Source organism: Lutjanus erythropterus, chromosome 20 (assembly GCF_056507025.1).
Source record: "Lutjanus erythropterus isolate fLutEry1 chromosome 20, fLutEry1.hap2, whole genome shotgun sequence".
Taxonomy (NCBI): domain Eukaryota; kingdom Metazoa; phylum Chordata; class Actinopteri; order Lutjaniformes; family Lutjanidae; genus Lutjanus; species Lutjanus erythropterus.
Genome location: NC_139336.1, coordinates 32,747,186 through 32,770,460, shown reverse-complemented (window position 1 = coordinate 32,770,460; position 23,275 = coordinate 32,747,186). Strand labels below are relative to the sequence as shown.

General features: G+C 38.4%; 3 protein-coding genes across 4 annotated transcripts in view; 2 read left to right on the top strand and 1 right to left on the bottom strand.

The window, feature by feature from the left end:
* sez6l (seizure related 6 homolog (mouse)-like) overlaps window positions 1–3,343 on the top strand; it is an 83,247-nt gene extending 79,904 nt beyond the window's left edge. For both annotated transcript variants that reach the window (XM_084746122.1, XM_084746121.1), the window contains 2 exons: window positions 944–1,049; window positions 1,218–3,343. In XM_084746122.1, coding sequence (XP_084602248.1) covers window positions 944–1,049; window positions 1,218–1,247 — 136 coding nt within the window. In that variant the 3' untranslated portion in view covers window positions 1,248–3,343. The remainder of the gene's footprint in view (window positions 1–943; window positions 1,050–1,217) is intronic.
* Window positions 3,344–10,971: 7,628 nt separating this feature from the next.
* ubc (ubiquitin C) lies at window positions 10,972–13,953 on the top strand. The gene is made up of 2 exons (XM_084746593.1): window positions 10,972–11,126; window positions 12,913–13,953. The coding sequence occupies exon 2, from the start codon at window positions 12,920–12,922 to the stop codon at window positions 13,835–13,837; it is 918 nt and encodes a 305-aa protein (XP_084602719.1). The 5' UTR covers window positions 10,972–11,126; window positions 12,913–12,919; the 3' UTR covers window positions 13,838–13,953.
* A 1,734-nt stretch (window positions 13,954–15,687) lies between these two features.
* Window positions 15,688–23,275, bottom strand: part of slc4a5b (solute carrier family 4 member 5b) — a 66,277-nt gene continuing 58,689 nt past the window's right edge. Inside the window, exons 27-28 of the mRNA XM_084746594.1 lie at window positions 20,542–20,594; window positions 15,688–16,518 (exon numbers count right to left, since the gene is read on the bottom strand). Of these exons, the coding sequence (XP_084602720.1) occupies window positions 16,191–16,518; window positions 20,542–20,594 (381 nt within the window). The 3' untranslated portion in view covers window positions 15,688–16,190. The remainder of the gene's footprint in view (window positions 16,519–20,541; window positions 20,595–23,275) is intronic.

The following is a 23,275-nucleotide window of genomic DNA, read 5'->3' as shown; positions in this document are numbered from 1 at the left end:
AGAGCCACAGGTTGCAGACCCCTGCACTACTCTATGAGTCTACAGCCATGCAGCTCTGTGATGCTGCGTTTACTGTGCGTGGAGCTAAATGCTAGCATGCTAACATTCAAGGGGAGCAATGCTCCCCCTGGTGCCCCCATGTTAAAAAAAAAGCTGCAGGAAAATGATGACAAGGCAGGCACAGGTGTCGGAAGTAGTCGTCAACAAGACATTAAAGCATAATCTGTGCAGGAAGAACACAGAGTGGATCCTGTCTGATAATCACACACTCCCACCGTCTGGGCTGCAGTACGTCTGCTCTCTGAATGGATCCTCCAGGTCTGGGATGCAGTTTCCCCAGAGAGCATCATCAACAGACTCAAGAGATGCTGCATATAAAATGTCGTGGTTGGTTGGTGAGAGCGAAGCGTCCTGACATGACACATCTCATGAGTCAGCTTAGGCCAATTTGCACTCATGTTTGAAAGCAATCTAGCTTGTTTTTTCTCTCTCTCTCATGCAAATTTGATTTGAGACTGTTCTACAATTAGACATCACTTCTGCAGCTGTTGAAATTTTGAGAGGCTGCATGGTTGTTTTTATGCCTCAGGTTTCAAGGTTGTCTGTTCATCCGTCCCGTTCTTGTGTACACAATATCTCAAGATCACCTCGACAGAATTTTTCAAACTTGACACAAATGATCTCTTGAACTCCAAGATGAGCTCAACAGATTTTGGTTGTCAGAGGTCAAAGTCACTGTAACCTCAAATCCGTCCCATTCTAGTGAACGTGATATCTCAAGAACCTTGTTTTATTATCATTATTTTCAAATAAAATTATTTCCTTTTTCCAAAAATAAGTCTTGAAACAGTTGTTGTCAACTTATATTCTGGCCAAATACTGAAAATTGGATCACTGAAGTGTGTAACTGTTTAATTTTCTGTTTTCCCGTCTCGTCCTTTAGGTGTCGATATCACTCCAACTTAAGGCTTCCTCTTATCTACCCCCACCCTTACCGACAGATCACTGTGGAGACAGAGTTTGACAACCCGCTCTATGAGACAGGAGGGGTGAGTGTCCAGTACATTTAAAACAACGTAAAGGGTAATTCCTTACTTTTCTACAATTATATTTAGAAAAAAGTAATCATTTATAGTCAGTCAGTCTGTTCACTGCATTAAGTAAAGTTGGACACACACACTGCTAACACTGTCTCTGTCTCCTCATTCTTGTCACAGGACACTCGTGAATATGAAGTATCGATATGAGACGCCTCACAAAAGACATTTCTGAACCGAGACCGACCGCCCCGTCCTAACTCTTCATCCTCTCCTCCCTCCTTCTCCGCCCAGGAGGAGGCGATGTAAATACAAATAGATGATGTCCAGCCCCTTCTGCCATGAGACGCAGTGATTGATCCTGTTCTCTCCTCCTTTGACGTGACACGAGGGGACACGGGAGAGGAAAACGCGTGAGAGGAGCTGGGGAGGAGGCAGACGAGTCAGTGTTGAAACTGTGTGGATCTGGGGGATGATGGGAGATGGAGGACGGAGGGGAAAGACCCAAAGATCATCGAAGAACATGAACAAGAACGTGGTGAGAAAAGAAGAGACGTTGGGTGTGAAAAAGGAGTTAAGGAGGGGAGAAGGGGAGGAGTAGGGGACAAGACACAGTGTGAGGAATGTGGAATGAGGGGATTGAAGCACTTTTTAGTATTTTTTGCCAGAAATCTTTACTGGATAATTTCTTGAAGATGTCTCAGAAGGAGAGAGAGTTGAAGTTATAATCCTTAAGATTTTCTTGAAAACAGAACCCATCTGTGTTTTCATTGTTAGTGGCGGAGTCCGCCATTCCTTTGCTGGGTTCAAGTTGTCTTCACACACTCGAGGGATTCATAGGACAAGAAGCCTGCACTTAACTTTTACATTTCCTACTGCTGCTGCTTCACATTAAGTGAAACACAGGGTGGCTTTTATTGTTTTTGTCACGGAGGTTAGCACTAACAGTGATTGTTCATCAAAAATGCATCTTTAAAACAAGACGACAGTCAGATTTTACATTGCATTCATTTAGCTGACGTCCTCATCCAGTGCATTCAGTTATGAGAATGTAACCCAACACCTGCAGGAATCACACAAGTACATCAGACTTCATCAAATATGCAGAATTTCAAGTGCTATAATTAGAAAAAGAAGGGGAAAAGAACAGAGAAAAGTGTAGAGGGGTGGGGTTTTTATACTGTCCTGATGTAAGGTTGCTTTAAATTTTCCAAACAGCAACCCAAAAACTGGCAATAGTTTCAACTGGGAGACTCTGCGTCATTACATATGCCTTCTATGTTCACTGTGTCCAATGAATAAACAAAATAAACTCATAAATTTCAAGAAGAGTAAAACTTTTACACTTTCCTTTTAACAGAAAAAAAGAAGTGTCTGTCTCCTGAATTCAAGTTTCTCTCTTTTACCAGACTGAGAGGAGTTTAATAACCTTGTTAATTTATCGTGAAATGCACTTCACTTGACAGAAATAAAATAAAACTCACCAATATCGTCTTGGTTCGTCAATCACCAATTGATTTCTTTATTTAAATGCCAGTTTTAAAGATTTGCATTTAAATAAATGTCTGTTAAGTCACACTCTATCACTGAATGAGCCAACACAATGATGACTGAACCTATGGCCCACTGGTGAAAGTACTGAAACACTTATACATATGCAGTCTAACAAAGTGGTCTGTGTTGACATTCCTGGGAAAAAAAATGCTGTATTAAGTTACTGCTAATGCAAACTGTGTTTAACTGACAAAACACAAGTTGACTTTTAATTTGAAGTAGACACAGGAAATGCAATATGTTTGTTTGTTTGTTTGAGATTAGCACTGTCAATTATTAGTTTTCGTGCTTCAAACATGCATCTATAAAACAAGACAACTGTGATTTTTTGAGAGCAGATCACTTTGAAATATGTCAGGAAGCCATGGAACAGTGAGGAGCCACAGTGAGCTGTTAGATGAAGAGCTGCAGACGAGAGGCTGCACACCTCCAACTTCTCAGAAAATCAGACCACAGTTCTTCACAGAACGATGGAAAAATGCCAATCATTGCCTGACTTCTTTATTAAGACCACAACAGAATTCTGGGACCTGTAGTATCAAACCACATTTGCTGTTACCGCCAAATCAACCAGGGCTGAAATCTTAAAAGAACATACATTTGTTTGGCTGCACTGTAATGTGATGCAGCTGCTCCTCTGTTGCATTTTTAACAGATTTGCAGCCCCCAGATTTCGGGGACTTGTTTCAGACCAATAGTGAAACAAATTTTCTTTGACTGCTGGGCTGTTTGTAGTTATCGCCACAACCAGCCAATGTGTGCATGAACTGTAGCTGCTAGCTAGCAGCATATGCACTGACCATGTGTGTCTGCGTTCAGCTAAGCTTCTGACTGAACAGGACTGAAATCTTAAGGATTACAACTTTTTAAAAGAGTTTTGGGGCTATACTAGCAGGTAGATTGGTGGATTTTTTTTAAATATCCTCACTCATGAGTCACCATATCTTGCCACAAAATGATAATAACAGGAAGGAAATAGTGATAAAGGTCCTTTTTTCCATCTTTTAGTTAGTCTGGCACAGCTGTGTCCTGTCCCCGAACTCCCCCCGCCTGCAGTCACCTTCAAGACTTTTTACTCCAGCCGGTCCAGTTCTGGCTTTAGCTGTAGTTTAGTGGTATTAAAAACTCTCTGACTCTAGAAGCAGTGCAGTGCAGATGTCTTATTTCTCACATGTAGTTAGATTGATGACTGTCTTAGACTGGTCTCAAGAGTCCCCAGGGTCTGGACCGGCTGAGGATTAAAAAGGAAATTGGAAAACCATGCGTTGTTGCAGATGTGGAGGTTGCGATGTGAATAGCGTAGCTGTAGTTAAACTGACCGATCTTCGAGTGCAAGCTCAATCAACCCACCAGATGATGTATTTATTTTGATGTACTGTATATGTGATGTTTTATGCAGATTGATAAATGTACATTTTCATTATGAGAAGACAAATGTTAACAGTTTCCCTAAATAAATGGTAAAACTTGAATAAAAAGTACAAAAGACTTTCTAAATACTGAGGTGTTCTCTTGAATTCTTTTGGCATCATGTTTCTTTTTAGTGTGGAAACTTCATGGTCCAGATTACAGGGGAGCTAAGAGAAGCTCAGCTCCCCTGAAAAGGACATGAGCTCCCCTGAGAGCCTACTTTGGGACATTTGAAGGGAGCTCTAAAACATGATAACCCTGAAATAATTAATAATAGTGAACAATTGATTGTCTGACTGATAGACAGACAAACCGAACATGTTACTTACTTTGGTTCCTGTTATCTTTTTCATTGTTGCAAATTGAAATTTCGTCCCTAATTCCACTTTCTCCCGATTATAACACTCCACAGATAGAAACGAAATGTGAATAGGTGTGAATGTGAGAGTGAATGGTTGTCTGTCTCTATGTGTCAGTCCTGTGATGAGCTGGAGACATGTCCAGGGTGGACCCTGCCTCTCACCCAGTGTCAGCTGGGATAGGCTGATCGCTCAGACCACGCGACCTGTTCTCCTGGTTACAGACAATGGATGGATGGACCTGCAACACGTGTTTGGTAAAAGTTAAATCCAACTCTTAAACTGTCTGTAACAGTAACAAAATGCTTTTCACAGTCACCCTGAAATTGACCCCACTGATGCACACTTCCATGCATGTCCACACACGTGGTGTTTTAGAAGCGTTGTGCACCGGAAAATAGGGCTCCCCCGAAAGCCACTGTGTGATTCGAACTCTGGGAAACATATAAAATACATTATCTCACATCTATTGTGTTACGATGGCCAGTTGCCTCCATTGTGATGCAAAATCCTGTATGTCATTATGATGAGAAACTTTCTCAACTTTGTATAAATCATTATTTTGAGAAAGTTTATTATTTAAGTGTGATGCACATTCAACTTTTGAATCCATTTTTATCAGTTGCTTCCCCAATATTTGTTAATGATTTAGGGCTGCAACACACAATCATTTTCATATTGATCATTTTGTTGAAAAATGGATTAATTAATCCTGTCACAAACGTATCACTTGAAAAATGGGATGCATTTTGACATTTTGTGTGAGCTGATTTCAGCCTTTGAAGTAGGATGTGCCAGAAAATGTTTGGTAACCACTGGATTATATAAACGTCACATTTAGGTTCACCTTTAAAAATGTTATTAAAAGTGTATTTTATTAGAATCCAGAAGAAGTGAAATCATTACAGCTCATTACAGAGTAATAATCAGTGCAGCCTGTGAGGTGTTTTGGTTAAACTGATGACAGACAGATAGTTTTTGGTTTGCTGTCATTTGTAAATTATTATCATTATAACCCGTTTAAACAAAGTGAAAGTCGATCCACGTGGTTTTGTGTTCAGCACAGTCATTGCTGTGGGACAGGCGGGATCAGCTGAGTGGGTGGATGATCACATTAGTGGCTCCTCCTGTCTGCAGTTTCCTGATTATGTATGCAGCCTCTATCAATTTATGTTTGTCAATTCTTACTGCATAATTTCAGTAAGTACAGGAGGACGTTCTGTATTTTCTGAGAACGTTGTACTGTTGGTGCCATTGATGTTCAGGAAATCGAACAAATGGGTAGAAATGATCAACTGCGGCTCCTAGAAATGAAGATTTTTATTGGACAAAATCGTTTTCCCAGATACATGTGCTGACATTGTGATATTTTTTTTAATAAATGAAGAGCTGTGTTTATCTCCTGTAGCAGAGTTACAGAGAGGTGGTTGTTGTGGATGGTGGAATAAAAGGCACCAGACTTTGACACCAGAGACCAGATTCACATCTGTTGTTAGACTTAGGCTTTATCCTTTAAAATGAAACAGGGATCAGAAGCTAGAGGTTTTTTTATTCTTCTGTACCTGAAGAAAAGCCAGTTTGTGCTTGAAGTGTTGCACATTTTCTACTGTAATAAAAGACACATTTGAGAGGGAGTCTGCTGGAGACAGAAACTGATCCCACTGATCCCTTAAAGCACCAGTGTGCAGGATTTAGTGGCATCTTGTGGAGAAGATGCAGAATGCAACCAGGTGAATACTCCTCCCATCACCTTGAGGATCAGCAAAGGATTATCTCATCTTATCTTATCTTATGTTGGCTCCACTCTAGAGTATAATTGGGAAGATTTTGGGATTTGATTCGCCCTCCCTAAAATTGCTGGGGCGTTCCTGATTCGAGGCTGCTCTGAACAGATTTTCTGCCCAAATGATCTTGCAGTGTGTGGCGGGTTTACAGGCATTATCAAAATGTATCTAGATGTGAGTTTCCCCACTTTTGGATTCTGTCAAACATATTGAATATTTGCAACTTGAAATCAAGTCGTGTGATAAGAACGGGACTGGAGTATTGAGGAGAAACCCACAGCGAGCTCACTGGGACGTGTCAACAGGTGGGTGGACAGGACTAGCTCCATTTGAGACTAACAAAAAATGTTTATTTCCACCTCCAGCCTGTGCTGATAAGTGTTTAATGACTGAATCAACAGGTGTTGACAACAACAGCTCCAGTCCCTGGAATTGACCCTTCACTAAGCTCTGCCTCCAGGGAGCAACTGTCCAATCATAGCTCAGCAACCGTCACTAAAACTGTCAAGCTTTCCATTTCTCTCCATGTTGAAGGTGTGCAGGAGGATCTGAGGTGAGCGATATTCTGTGTTTCATGAGTCTGGACAGTGGTGTCTTTTTCTGTCGTCTCTCAAAAACGTGAAACACAAGAGCACACGTGTGGTGAATGGATTAAACTCTGTCTTCATCTGCTCTAACAGAAGCTGCAAACATTAGCATGTCTAGCTAACTAACACTAGCTTACTACTGAGATCTAAGCTGGGTTAGCTTAGCTCTTATCCCAGCTGTCTTCCACCATAGTGGAAGAGTGGTCCAAAACATCAGCTGGACACTTCTCAGCTGACTCAAGTCAAATTAGCATTAGTATTAGCTTACATCAGCCAGCCACACGTAAGAAATCTGGTCATGAGTCATTATTTTAGCTGTCGTCAGGTAGTGTGTAGTCCTTGGTCTTGACTGAGTTGTCTGGTGTGTGCGATTTTACAATTTAAAAAAATTTGGTTTAATCTCTTGTTATGTCTGTGGTCTCACAAGTTTTTAAAATCAGTAAAGATCTGAATATCCTCTAGTGTGCACATGAGGGCCCATCAGGATCCCTGTAGGATCCAGAATGAGTAAGTTTTGTAATTAGAGCGTTATGAGTTGGCAGGCAGACATCTGCTGACACCCGACCTGTGGGTTGTGCGTGGACGTGTCCGCGGAGTTGTACATGTGGAAACTATGGACGCTGATTTACTGCCCATAAATGTTTCCAGTAGTTAACACGAAATACGAATTGTGTGTTCTGTGCTTACCTGTCCTGTTAATCATCTCGCAGCCTCTTGGATTTGTCTCGGACTTCTTGTGAAGGTCAACAAAAACCACAATTCCAGCATCACCATCGTGAAGACTTAAATCCACTTAACAGCCATGAAATGTTTCTTTGAAGTATGAACTCCTCTTTTTCACCGCATCAGGCAGTTCTGGCCTCCATTCAGTTTGAAAAGCTGCTTTTTTTTCTGGACTGAGTGCTGTTGTCTTGCAAATATACCCTGATGGGTGGGAGGCAAATCCTGCCCCGCGGCATTTCCCTACCGCCAACCCATTTTAATGTCCTAATGATTCCTTCTGTTGCCATCCTGCATGCTAATAAGAAGATAATGTTTCCTGCCACGATAGCAATTTCCAGAGGCTTTCCTGCTGCGGTTAATTCAACTGTTGAGAAGCTTTTAACCAGATGCTTGATGATATTAGGCACTCTGAGGAAACTGAGTGCTACCCACACAAGTTTAATGAACCAGAGGCAGTCACAGAGCCAGAAATACATTACAGTTATGTCTGCATTTAGGCCGTTTAGTTGGAACTATTATCCACAGAGAGTCATAATGAGTGCAGCAACACAATGAGATCATTAATATTACAAGCAGCTAACAGCATGGGACAGACCCACACCACTGAGCCAATACATGCTGCAAAGATTTGTCATGGATATTTTTGTAAAATAGAGAGAAGAAGGTGAAAGATGTATAATGAATTTAATCTGGTTAGGAAGTTTCTACACATTGGTTTATGGTGCTAATGTTATGCAGAGAAAAATGCTACATTTGTGCCAGAATGTCCCATTTCAGTTTTATTATTCAGGCCACATTTGCTATGTCAAATGTGGGTGACCTCAGACTCACACCTAAATTAGCTGGTGATTATTGTGCCGTATATTTGCGAAAAGGAGCTCAAATGGTTGTAAAATATTTCTCCATATTTGCCAAGTCTTATGCGGGTCACTGTAGGTTCACATCCAGATAAGGCAGTGCTCACTGGGCCACGTGTTTGCCAGAAGTGGCTCAGATATGTTTTTAAAAACAGTCCACATTTGCTGCATCATATGTGGCTCACTTTCACTTTGGTTAACAGTACCACATCTTTACCAAAAAAAAGTCTACAATTGATTTGGGATATTTGCTATTTTGTGTGTAATATGAAGTTTGAATAGATTGAATGAAAGTCTGAATATATGCAATAAAAGTTTGAATACATGGAATGAAATCTGACATCATCCCACTGGAGCCACCTTGTGTTTTCAATGTGTATTAGTGCTTAGCCTGATGCTAATGCATCAGGGACACTAACACAATGGGAATTACCATTAACACGCCAATTTGAAATTAGCGTCAGAATTGCAGTAATTATTTTCTAAACAAATGGATCTATTTGGCTTCACCTGATAAACGACAGGTGTGCTCAGACTTTCAGCTTTATATTTCCTGTGTGGAAACAAACTCATGCCTGCTGACTTTAACTCAGTCTGTTACTCTGGCTTCAGTACTCCACACTGATCACTACAGCAGCCTCAAAGGGTCAAAACTGTCTTTAAATACGAGGTGGAGACTTTGGAGAGGCAGCATACATATATCTACATACATATATATAAATCTTCATATATACATATATCTTTATTTTTCTATATTTCTTTTATAATTTTCTTATAAATATTGGCTCGTAGAATCAGATATGAGTCACAGCAGGAGACATTTTACTGTACAACTAGTTTTACTACTGATACTTTAACTACAATAAGTATCAGCAATAACTACATGAATCTGACAATACTTGTGTACTTTTACTTGTGTAGCATTTTGAAAGCAGGACTTTTACCTGTATTTGGGTTATTTTTATCTGTGCACAGTGCTGTGAGTAATAGATCAGAGTGCTTCTTCCACCAGCAGCAGTCTGTAATAGTTTGGACTGACAGAACTCACATGAGGACTTTATAAAAGTTTTTATGAGAGTTTCAGAGCCTGTAGCCGCAGTCGGGGGTTTTGCTGTGGTGGTTTTAGGTTAGAAACCGAGTGTGGACCCTTGTGATTTAAAGCAGGCCTGATGGCTAACCTTCTCTGAAAGCCTCTGTGATGGAAAGCTGCCGAGTTTGAGCTACACATCCGCCAAGTCGGATAAACAGAACTGGCTGAATCGAGCCTCAGGAGACAGTGTCATCCATGTTGAACTGAGTCACACACACGCAGACACACACAGGCTTTAATAAGCTGGAGATGGAGGAGTGGTAGGGCCGGGCATAAGGGGATTTTTAATTTTGTATTTCAACAATAAACTTGAATCAAGTTGAAAAGCCAAGAATAAAGTTGCATGTTGAGAATAAAGTTAAGATTGTATTTTGACTTTAGTCTCAACATCTCAACAAACATTCCTCCTCCTCTTTTTTCTTATTTCTGACCCTAAGAATCTTCCTTGCAGGATATTCAACTCAAAACAGCTGTGCTATAAAGGCGGCTGCCAAAGTATATTATATTATATGTCAAACAGATATTTTGTGCATTAATTTTTGCACTTGAATATATATATTTATAATGCAAATATAAAATGTGGTTCCCAAAAACTTCAACTCTAAGCTGGCATTTAGAAAATGTAATCTTTTCCCTCAGTGGTTGAATATTAAAATGTCAAGCAGCTCATTTTAAAAAATGTTGGACCGCAGGCGAGGAAATGTGCACCTCAGACAAAATGTTGTGTTAATGATTATCTGAAATCAAAAGACAATTATAAAGAGGAAGCGGTTAAAAGTGTGCAGTCAGCCTAATAATGTCCCCAGTTAGTCATTAGTTTTACAGGCAGTGTTGTTTCGGTTAATGACAGAAATGTAATGAGGGGTGGCAAGAGGGTAAAAGGTCACGGGGTAACTAAAATCAATAGTTTCCTTCCTGTTGGGAAGACAATATCAAGTATTTGTCAGTTTATGAATAATGAGTGAGAAGATCCTGCTTGTTTGACCATACAAAGGCATGATGATGATGCTGAGGAAAAGGCCAAATCAATATGTTCTTTGCTCGTGTGGTCATGGAAAACTAAAATTCTCATTAACTTAGCCATTTATTTTCAACAGAAACAAATACACAGATGGAGACACACGTCTTCACATTTTCTCAAATAACACAGCATTTTACATGTTCGTGTGCAGGTAGAGAGAGAGAACCACAGCAGAGTTTCAGTGGGTCATCTGCCACATCCTTACACACATAATATGAAGATGTTTTAATTCTGGAGTAATTAATTAATTTTGTTAACTGTTAACCATAATAATTCCTTATTTTTTGTAATCTGATTACATACTGATGATTACATGTAATCCGTTATCACCATAGACCGTATATTATTATTTAGGATGGCGTCAATGATGTACTGCTTCCTGTTTGTTCAAGGGTTCTCATACATGCTATGTCTACATCCGCGAAGGCTGAACGGTTTTTCACCTTCACTCCAGTCTAAAAACGCGACTAGTCTCCTCCAATAAAACTTCTACTGTCTTAATGTTCGGGAATATTTTCGTTTAATTGATTTCAAAATGATTTCTGTGTGGTTTGTCGTTAACTATAGTTTATAGTTCCAGCGGGTGGGACAGCGGAGGGATACTGCACTGTTGTCTATAAATACCCCTCCGCGGCTCTTTGTTCACAACAAGCTGAAAGCATCAGGAGTTGAGAGTCGCTCACACCGCCGGGAACAATTTGCTTGTGAGTCCTTTGCATTTTTTGAGACAGTAATCACCAGATTTAGGCCACATTCTTCATATTTATCGTTATGTGTTGAACGAACATTATTTTAGCTGTTGGTAACCGACAAATCCGTAAATAGTTAACGTTGCGTCAGCAGTTTTGGTCTAGCTAACATGGCTAACTGGGCCCTAACCGGAAAAAACGCCGCCAAGCCTCAGCTGAAATCTTGCTAGCTTTAAATTCAGCCAGGTAAACCAGTAGAGAATTAAACATTGACCACAAAGAGGTCAGATGGCTGGGGATAACTCGGTGTTAAAGTAAACGGCCTCATAAACTACGAACGTCGACGTTTCTTTTTTTCTGCAGCAAAGGTTTACCTTAGCAACATTAGCTTCATTAGCGGTTAGCCAGTTTAGCTGACCGACTCACAAACAGGAAACGTCTGGTTAACGTTCGGTCATTTATTGAAAAACACCTTTCTGTTGTGACACGTAAGTGGCTCTTCCAGTAAGTTCTGTTTAGCACGTCTAAGCGTCGAATAGAAAGTGGCGACTGGGACTGAAGCAAAACCCCCGCTAACTGTTAGCTTAGCTAAACACCACAGCTAGCTTAGACTGACGATAGTCAGTAACCTGAGATGTATATAGAAATACGTCATAAACGATTAATGCTAGTTATGTTGGTCGATTCGCAGAAAATTGTCAACTACCAAGATGAAAAACACTACTGATTAACATATTAAGTTTTTATTTTTGTTTTTGTTGAATTTACAATTAATTGTGGAATAACTCGCTTTGCGGTACTTAGAGCAGTGCTATTAGACCGTTATGTATGCTTGTAGCTTGATACATCATTTTGCATCCATTTTTGCATATCTATTTATCTTTTTGTTGATACAAGACAATTTTGGCTTTATACATTTCATTTTGTAAATGATGTACATGTACCATAATACACTTACTGTATATATTATGTCCTTTATGTTATAGTAGAATGTATACATTTTTACGTCACATTTTCTATTTTTGTAAATCTCTATGCCATATATAGATTTTTTTTTCTCTATTCTTGAGTGGGTGTACCTGTAACATCATCAGTTTCTCCTGGGGATCAATAGTGTTTCTGTTATGTCTTCTCAACATGACAGTGCACTTTTTCGTTTCATGTCTAAGCTGATAATATTTGGCATTTTGAAGATGCCACCTTGGGTTTTAAGATGGGCACACTTTACAGCTTTCTGACTTAAATATTAAATGATTATTTCAGATCATTATTAGACTGATAGTAGTGGAGAGTAGATGCTTAAGTGCAATTAAGTCTTTCATGTTGGGGTTTTTTGTACATTGTACTGACTACAGTTCTGAAACATGATTTGATTTAAATTTAACAATTCAAAAATAGTAAAAGTATAAGGAATGACATGTAAGTAGAGATGAAGCTGATTGTTTAGTCAGTTTTTATACATAACCATGTCATGGTCATAAATGTGAAGTTACATAGCACTAGTATTTGTAGTATTTTTTTTTGTCATATTAGTACTTTTACTAGGAATCTAAGTAATGTATCTGAATAACCCGTCCAACACTTGATTATAGTTTTAATGTTTCATTGGATTTAATTTTAAATCCTTTAATGGGGAAACTGTGGTCTAATGTTTATGGACATGAGCAAACCACTTCCCTTCAGGGATGTACCGTTTACTGACAGAACTGCAGAACATTTCCTCCTAAATTATCTTGTATGTGCAAATGAAGTGAAACCTGGGTAAAAGACTTTTATAAAAGGATTTGTTTCCTTTCAACAGTGTCAAGATGCAGATCTTTGTGAAGACCCTGACTGGTAAAACCATCACTTTGGAGGTGGAGCCCAGTGACACCATTGAAAATGTGAAGGCCAAGATTCAGGATAAGGAAGGAATCCCTCCTGACCAGCAGCGTCTCATTTTCGCTGGCAAGCAGCTCGAAGATGGCCGCACCCTCTCTGACTACAACATCCAGAAGGAGTCTACCCTCCACCTGGTCCTGCGTCTGAGGGGAGGTATGCAGATCTTTGTGAAGACCCTGACTGGCAAGACCATCACCCTGGAGGTGGAGCCCAGTGACACCATCGAGAATGTGAAGGCCAAGATCCAGGATAAGGAAGGAATCCCTCCTGACCAGCAGCGTCTCATTTTCGCTGGCAAGCAGCTCGAGGATGGCCGCACCCTCTCTGACTACAACATCCAGAAGGAGTCCACCCTTCACCTTGTGCTCCGTCTGAGGGGAGGTATGCAGATCTTTGTGAAGACCCTGACTGGCAAGACCATCACCTTGGAGGTGGAGCCCAGTGACACCATCGAGAACGTGAAGGCCAAGATCCAGGATAAGGAAGGAATCCCTCCTGACCAGCAGCGTCTCATCTTTGCTGGCAAGCAGCTCGAGGATGGCCGCACCCTCTCTGACTACAACATCCAGAAGGAGTCTACCCTCCACCTGGTCCTGCGTCTGAGGGGAGGTATGCAGATCTTTGTGAAGACCCTGACTGGAAAGACCATCACCCTGGAGGTGGAGCCCAGTGACACCATCGAGAACGTGAAAGCCAAGATCCAGGATAAGGAAGGAATCCCTCCTGACCAGCAGCGTCTTATCTTTGCTGGCAAGCAGCTCGAGGATGGCCGCACCCTCTCTGACTACAACATCCAGAAGGAGTCCACCCTCCACCTTGTGCTCCGTCTGAGAGGAGGAAACTAAACCACCTCTGCTTCAAGACGTCTCAGCATTCCCACCATATATTCCAGTGCTAAAATGCTTATCAGCTGTCAGTCATTCCTTTTTTTAAGTTTCAATAAAGGTTGTGTGTTCCTGAATTTTTGTTTTGACTTTTAATAATCTGCTTTGCATTTGACTGCTTCAGCTGACAGTTAATGCTCTCTGGCTTTCAGAGCTTGTTTTTTTTTTTTTTTGAAGTGATTTTTCAGCAGTCTGGTAACAAAGTACAAACATGCTAAGGTGATAAAGTTGGATGTGTTTGTGTTAAAGTGGTTCAATATGCATTGATCAAAGTTCACTAACCGGTTTAAGTTGCCAAGTTGGAACTGAGACCTGAAATATATTTTCATTAGTGTCTGGAAATGCTGTTACAGATGATAAATAAACTGGCTTCTCACTGTCAATTGGTCATTGTATTTTTTTGTAAGTGAGTAGAGTCCATATTAACTATTTCAGGACATTGTGTCATGATTAATGTTTTATCCGATTGAAATCTCAGATCATTTAGTCAAACTGCTCCCTGATTATATTGCAGACTTTACCAAAATAAGAGCCTTGTTCATTAGTATCTTGAGGTTGAGGTATATTTGTCTACTAGTTGTCACCAGAGACCAGTTTAACTAATTTCAACATGTGGTTTGAAACATTTCAGTGTGGAGATGGACAACTTCAAAAAAAAAGTAGAAATACTAAACTATAAATTGGTGCAGGTAAAAGTATTGGAATCTAAATATGAAAAGGAAAAGCATCCATGCAAAATGGCCCATTTCTAAATAATTTTATTGGATTGTAACCATGATTCATTTGTATGTTCATAAGTTTAATGTTGAAACAAAAAATAGAGCAAGCTAAAGCTAGAGGGTCCAGGTTGTTTCATACTGAAATAAAACAGCTGAAGGGAAAAGGAACTGAAATGACTGTGGCATTACCAAATCAGTCAACTCAAGAATGAGGAAGCACTGCCACATATTGTTTACTGAGACTTGGAGTCAACTGCCTCCACAAAGTGTTTGTGTTGTAACACCTTTTCTGAACTTCTTAAATCTTTCCCCTGATTAAAAAAAAACTTATGATAAACTAATACTGACTTCCCACTCACCTGTAATTCTGTTTATCTGTCTCAATCAGGTCTTGAAAGACTCAGTCTGCCCCTCGGATCATTCATAAATATGAACAAGGTATATACTTGTGTTTTAATTAACATTCTAAGTTTCTGTGTTTACAATGTTAATTAGAAGGTCATTTTATTAGCAGGCCACTGAGTCCATTCATTGGTTGTATCTGTTGTTAAGCACAAAGATTATTTGAAAGTTTTAACTCAGGGGTTTTAGGAGATTCAAACTGAATGATAATAGATGTTTATTAAAACAAGCTACTTCTCTTCTAGGATTGTAAAGGTGTTTTGTTTTTTCCTGGACTTTTGTACTTCACCTTTCAGTTGTGAAAACTAATAATGTGGAGGAAAAAGTAAGAACATGCTTTGTTTTATGCATTAACTTCCTAACTCTTCAGGTCAGACAGGAAATATGAAGGTCAGACCTCATGGGACTTTATTCAAATCTGACCTTTCTAAAAAAAAAAAGTAACTGAATAGGCCTGAGACAGACAGTTTTGGATGTAAGTAACAGACTTTTTTTTTTAGATACTGGCTGTCTTCATTCTAATATAATGGAACTGGACAGCCGCTGCCTTGTGGTCAAAAAAACAGAAGAGGAAAAACATGAATTTAGATTTTTTTTTTTTTTTTTTTTGGATAAACGGTCCCTTAAATAAGCTGCAGAGAAAGTCGTTGTTTTATCAAGGAAATCAGAACAAAACAAAGCAATACGAACAGATTTTAAATGCTGTTTTATTACAGTTTCAGGGCTTTACATCCACAATTCACATAAACATGATGTAAATCACCCTCTTCTCTACCTTCTTTAAATGCACAAGAAAAATAAAAGCAAAGATGAACAAAATCATGATCAACTAACACAAGTTCAGGTGGGTTCAGACATTTATTATTATTATTTTTATTGTTATTATTAACACATTTTGGTTGTTTCTTTGCTGTAACTATTTCATGTCACTACTTTGAAGCTGGTTTGTGTGTTTGACCTGAAAGCTGAGATCAGTTTAGGTCGGGGAGCTGTTTAATACAGAACATCAGATAAAAATCCAATTAATTATGAGTGTGAAAGAACACTTTCTGTATGCTGATTAGGCTCAGCCTCTAGAAATTGAATTTAAACCGACTCATGGAGATATCAGAGAGATTATGAGTTATTATCAGTATGCAACACTTTGCACCTTCCCTCAGTGTGTGTGTGTGTGTGTGTGTGTGTGTGTATCTCTACAGGATGGTCTCGGCACACGAATCACCAAAGTGAGCACGCAGCAGCGACCGGTGGAAGTCTCTTTGTGTTCCAGGTGGAGGCAGCTCATGAGGGGGAGGATAAAGGCGGTGCTGGTGTTGTGGTCTGTAGTAGAAGCCAGACTCTTCCTCCTCCTCTTCCTCTTCCTCCTCTTCCTCCTCCTCGTAGTCTGACTCCACCTGGATGCTGACGTGGGGCACGGGCGGCCGTGGAGGAGGCAGGCGCGACGGAGGCTCCCCGGGGACGAGGCTCGTCTGGGAGTGGGCAGGTGAGGGGGGGCAGGAGATCTTCAGGTGCAGAGTGATGCTGAGGAACAGTGGTGGAACCGGCCAGGTTACACTTTTACTCTCCAGCTCTCTCTCTCTCTCTCTCACACACACACACACACACACACACACACACAGGTACTCAGAGTCCAGTTTATTAGGTACAGCTCACTAAAACTAATGCAGTCTAATAAATCCTCCCTTTAGGCAGGTGGCTTGAGTTGCCAAATCAAAGTATTTGACAACCTAGGAATGCAACTAAACAATCAACTCAAATTATTTCTCCATAATAATAATATTCTTGGTATGTGCAAAGATTTAAATATCCACATTGTAGAGGAACACTGGAATCATAGTTTAAAAGATTAACAAATGCTCACATAAGTTATGCATCTTTACATCGGAGATGAATAGATGGTTTCTCTCTGTTCCCTCTCTATATGATAAGTGCCAGTCTAATGAAGCCACTGTAAGAAGTATACTGTCATATGTGTCCTGAGATTCAGATGTACTGGTGCAAAATTTTCCAAATAATTCCAGAAATGACTGATTGAAAAATTGAGCCTGAGCAGCAAACTATTTTTTAACACTTGCATCTCGAAAACTTCACGCTGCCTCATAGATGATCTGCTTATTTCAACTAAGAAATGTTTGTTTATGTTGCAGAAGGTTAAAAACATTCCTCATGTGAAGATTAAATATATAAGAAGCGACCAGGTGAATTTATTCGATGTCATCTGACAACTTCTTATTTAGTATTTGGAGAAGATAAACAGTCTAATGCTAATTACAGATGGATGTTTAGGTTAGTTGGAGGTGGGTTGGTCTTATTTTTACCCATTTCCTTCTTTTCTTCCACTGTGTTACTTTAACACGTTTTAAAAGTGACTGGTGTTTGTATTAGTTTTGTATATTCACCAGTTATTATTATCTTTGTATTGATAGTGTGTACTGGGCTCCAGCCTCTCAGAAAAGAAAGGGCATGATAGTGATTTGAAAAGTAACTAAAGCTGTCAGACAAATGTAGTCAAGTAAAAAATACAATATTTTTATCTGACACGGTGGAAGTAGAAAGAAGCTGCATAAAATGATCCCACAGTTGAATCAACGTCTCTGCAACAGTTTATATTCTTCATGAAGGAGGATTTATTGCAGGTATTTTGTATTAGAGTGTATCAGTTTTAAGTAGCTACACCTCACAACTGGAAACTGAGTGTACTGTGCAAATACACAAACTCAAAAATACACAGAATGGCAGCAGTTGACATGGAAACTGTGTGTTTATGTGTGTGTCATTGAAGGTGCAGCGTGTTACATGAAAACAAGAAGACTCTGATGGTGTAACGGCCTCGACGCTGCATTTTCTGTGACAGTGAGGGACAGATTTGTTGGGAGGTTAAATGGCTGTAGGGGGCGCTGTTCTTCAAGCACAGCTACAACTAAAGATGACGGAGTTTCTCTCACAGGCAGGTGGAGGAGGGAGAGACACGGAGTGAAGAAAGAGAGAGGTAAGAAAGAGTGCAACAGAAATCAAAAGGCTTTATGGGAAGATATGATATAATGTTCTCAGTTATGTTTAAATATAGCAGATTGTTTTATATCCCTTCTTACATCCTTTATGTTGTTGTATCAATGATAAATCTGATTATACCTGAGCTGCAACAATTATTCAATTGATTGACTGACTGAACTATTTTCTCATTTCATCAAGTAAAATAGTCAAATATTCACTAGTTCCTGCTCCTCAAATGTGAAGATTTTTTTTGTTTGTTTTAGTTGTCTTCCACAACAGTTAACTAAATATCTTTGTGCTTTGGACTATTGGTTGGACAAAACTGGTAATTTATTAAAGATCTAAAGATTTGAGGCTCTGTGATGGCCATTCTTCTCTGATATTTAGTGACAAAAAGAATATTCAAATAAAACAGAATAATCTAGGATCAATAAATGAAACATCAGAGTAAATGATAATGAAAATAATTTAGTTGCAGCCTTATAATATACAAAAATTCTACTCCAAATTCCAAATCAAAAATGCTACAAAACAAATAGTTGTGTTATTAAATTGAAGTTGATATTTTGATAAATATAATTAATTGTTCCTCTAGAGGCTGATGTATTTCTGATTTTAATTTGGAGCTCATGAGCACAGCGGTGTGATCTGCTGCCAGGTGTACGCAGGTAAACAGGATCAGACTTTACGACACACTGAGAACAGCAGCCGTGCAGGAAAAGGAAGGAAGGCAATGTAAAAAAATGCAACGTGGTGCCGGAGTGCTCTCAGTTTTACTGAATCATTGTGTGTTTTCACACTTTGGTCAAAAAGGAAACGAGCCACTTTAAAAAGAGAAACTGATATTTTCTAAAGAAACAACCAAAATCTTATTATGATGCTTCCCCTTGTAAATATATTTGGATAACCACAGTCTGTATAAGAGAAGTGGAGTCGATGCACAAGTGCCTTCAACCTGCATTCTTTGTAATGACCAGCAGGTGGCTGGCGGTGCTGGTGGCAAAATGAGTCCACCTGTCAGTAAAGAGTTTCCCACTGAGTTTATGGTCTCAATCACTAGATTCAAGTCTTCTTCGTTACAACATGATGTTAATTTAGTAAATGATGGTTCCATGAAGAGTAAAATAAACATAAAGCAGGGTCTGCTTCAGAGTGAGGCTCCCCACCTCCAACCTCTCGTCCAAACATGGTATGTTCTGACCCCAAAAAACCAAGATGGCAACAGGCATAACGTCACAGTAGCTACGTCCACTTATCTTATACAGTCTTGATGGCAAAGTCATTATGTTTAATAGCAATAATGTGTCTTAAAAAAATAAAGATAATTAAAGGGCAACATTGGTGCGATTTTATTTATCAGTTGTACTTATTTTGTTGAGTTTTTTTTTGGCCTGTATTGCTTCGTATAAATCCACCAGTGTTCTAACAGTTCAAAGCTCCTGCTGTCAGACTCACTGCAGGTTTTCACACCAGACATCTCCGACTTTTGTAGTTTTTAGTTGTTTAAACCTGCAGTGCGGGACGTCTACTAGATAAATAAACATCCATTACATAAAACGCTGCCGCATTAAAAAGCAGGTGCACTGCAGTGTGTTTGCAGGGTGTTCAATGCATCACTGTTTACATTTAAATAAACATTTTGTTCTGTTTTGCAGCAACAGTTGATTGAGCTGAAAAAACTGTAGGCATAAATCATAAACACACTGAGAGTGAGACAAAAGTTCTGTACTGCAGGTTTAAAGTGGTTTGTGCTCATTACTCCTCTGCATTACAGTAAAGACACAGTAAATCCTCACAGAGACACACTGTCCCTCCACAGAGCGCAGTGCACGTTTAATCTCCTTCCTCACAACACACCAGCGGGACGAGGAACTGAACTCACAAAAGTCTTGGCAGTTAGAAGTGGTGGAAGAAGTACTTAGATCTTTTACTTAAGTAAAAGTAGAAATACTGCAGTCTAAAAATACTCTGTCACAAGTAAAGGACACACATTCAAATTTTTGCTCAAGTAAAAACAAAAGTATTGGCATCAAAATATACTTGAAGTACAAAAAGTACTTATTATGCAGAATAATAAATCATATCTCACTGGACTAAAATTATTGATGCATTAATATTTTTATCACTTTAATGTTGCAGCTGGTGAAGGTGGAGCTAATTTCAATAACTTTAATAATACATCATAATTTAATAGTTGGTTTATATTTTGTTTTATAAACTGAATCTGCAAAGTAACTAGTAACTAATGTTGTCAAGAAGTACACAGTACTTTCTATGCAGGTGCACTGAATAATCTCCTATATGATCTCTACTGTACAAGCCTGCAACATAAAAACAATCCACAGAAAATGTCTAAAATCTTCATCCGACGTATATATAAATACAGGTGTTTCAGCAGCTGGAAATAGAGCAGAGTGTGTGTCTCTCTGTTGTAACTATGTTGTGTTTGGTTGTCTGAAGGTGACGGTGTTGTTGTCCCAGCAGCCCGTGTGTGTGTCGGGTGAGTACAGCAGATCACTGTAGGGCACGTGCAGTTTCAGCACACAGTACCTGCGGTCTAACTCGTTTTGATCGGATGTGACAGTCGAGTACGGGTTCATCTCCTGTAAGGAAACACACACACACACACAAACGCAGACATGGACACACACACAGAGAACATGTGCACAAAACAAGCAAACACAGGCATGTAAACACAAGTACAGTCCAAGACAGATACAAACACAGACACAGAGATAATAAAGATGAACAAAACCATCAACAAAGAGACTCTACTGTAACACATGATAACATCTGCAGACGTTGCTCTGGATCACTGACCTTTAACAGTGAATATTTTACATGCACAACAAAAATGTGACTGTTTGAGATTTAGGAGTACAGAGAAATTGGTCTCACTTTATTTTATAGTACATTAATAAGACATAACAAGTTATGCTTTTATCAAACTAGATAAAAACTGAAAATAATATGTTCTTTATTAGACAGTAAAAACCCAACATTACTCTAATAATATGTAACAAGCAGTACTTTATATCAAATTACGTAGAAATCTGTTGAAACTAAGACACAATTGCGCCACAATAAGAGCTAACAAGCTGTACTTTGTATTAAATTAGACAAAAACTAGAAATAATATATTTTATTAGACACGACTTACCACCTAATGAGGGTCTCACAGTGGGAAACAACAAACTTCAGTTTACAGTACAGTTTTGTTGTAATGTGCTCCTAATTAATGAACAACTGAGGTCTAATTAAAGGGACAGTTCACCCAAAAATGAAAATTCAGTCATTATCTACTCACCCTCATCCACAAAACACTGCTGGAGTTTCACAGGAAAACAGAATTGCAGAGTCTCCCAAATAATGAAAGTGAATAGTGGCTAGTTTTCAAATGTTAAAAAAACAACAACAACAGAATAAAAACATAAAATGCTTCCATGCTGCTCATCTGCTGTAATCCAAGTCTCCTAAAGCCCCAACATGCCAAGCTGACTAAAAAATGTTATTTACTCCATGTTTTTAACCTGAATCTTCACTGCAGATCCTTAGATTAGAGCCACGTTGACGTGCACACTGTCTGGACTGGGTGTGTGTGGTGTGACCGTGTGTTAAAGGCATGTCAGGGCTTTAGGAGACTTGGATTACACCAGACGAGCAAAATGCCTCCATACTGGCATAAAAGTAGATAATGAGTTAATTTTCAGTTTTGGGTGAACTATCCCTTTAAGCTCTAATAAGGGTGGGAGATAACCAACTTCAGTTTACATTTTTTGTCTAATTTGATATAAAGTACAGCCTGTTTGCTCTTATAAAGGTATAACTGTGTGTTTCCTGGCTAAGAAAAAATATTTCTTGTTTTTCTTTTTTTTTGTCTAATTTGATATAAAGTACAGCCTGTTTGCTCTTATGAAGGTATAACTGTGTGTTTCCTGGCTAATAAATTTTTTTTTTTTTTTGTCTAAGTTGATATAAAGTACAGCCTGTTTGCTCTTATAAAGGTATAACTGTGTGTTTCCTGGCTAAGAAAAAATTATTTTTTTTTTGTCTAATTTGATATAAAGTACAGCCTGTTTGCTCTTATAAAGGTATAACTGTGTGTTTCCTCGCTAATAAATTTTTATTTTTTTTTTGTCTAATTTGATATAAAGTACAGCCTGTTTGCTCTTATAAAGGTATAACTGTGTGTTTCCTGGCTAATAAAAAAAATGTTTTTTTTTGTCTAATTTGATATAAAGTACAGCCTGTTTGCTCTTATAAAGGTATAACTGTGTGTTTCCTGGCTAATAAATTTTTTTTTTTTTTTTTCTAATTTGATATAAAATACAACCTGTTTGCTCTTATAAAGGTATAACTGTGTGTTTCCTCGCTAATAAATTTTTTTTTTTTTTTTTTGTCTAATTTGATATAAAGTACAGCCTGTTTGCTCTTATAAAGGTATAACTGTGTGTTTCCTGGCTAATAAAATTTTTTTTTTTTTTTGTCTAATTTGATATAAAGTACAGCCTGTTTGCTCTTATAAAGGTATAACTGTGTGTTTCCTGGCTAATAAATTTTTTTTTTTTTTTTTTCTAATTTGATATAAAATACAACCTGTTTGCTCTTATGAAGGTATAACTGTGTGTTTCCTGGCTAAGAAAATTTTTTTTTTTTTTTGTCTAATTTCATATAAAGTACAGCCTGTTTGCTCTTATAAAGGTATAACTGTGTGTTTCCTGGCTAATAAAATTTTTTTTTTTTTTTTGTCTAATTTGATATAAAGTACAGCCTGTTTGCTCTTATAAAGGTATAACTCTGTGTTTCCTGGCTAATAAAAAAAAAATTTTTTTTTGTCTAATTTGATATAAAGTACAGCCTGTTTGCTCTTATAAAGGTATAACTCTGTGTTTCCTGGCTAATAAAAAAAATTTTTTTTTTGTCTAATTTGATATAAAGTACAGCCTGTTTGCTCTTATAAAGGTATAACTCTGTGTTTCCTGGCTAATAAAAAATATTTGTCAAAAATTACAAATCAAAAAAATTTGATATAAAGTACAGCCTGTTAGCTCTTATAAAGGTATAACTGTGTGTTTCCTGGCTAATAATTTTTTTTTTTTTTTTTGTCTAATTTGATATAAAATACAACCTGTTTGCTCTTATAAAGGTATAACTGTGTGTTTCCTGGCTAATAAATTTTTTTTTTTTTTTTTTTGTCTAATTTGATATAAAATACAACCTGTTTGCTCTTATAAAGGTATAACTGTGTGTTTCCTGGCTAAGAAAAAATTATTTATTTTTTGTC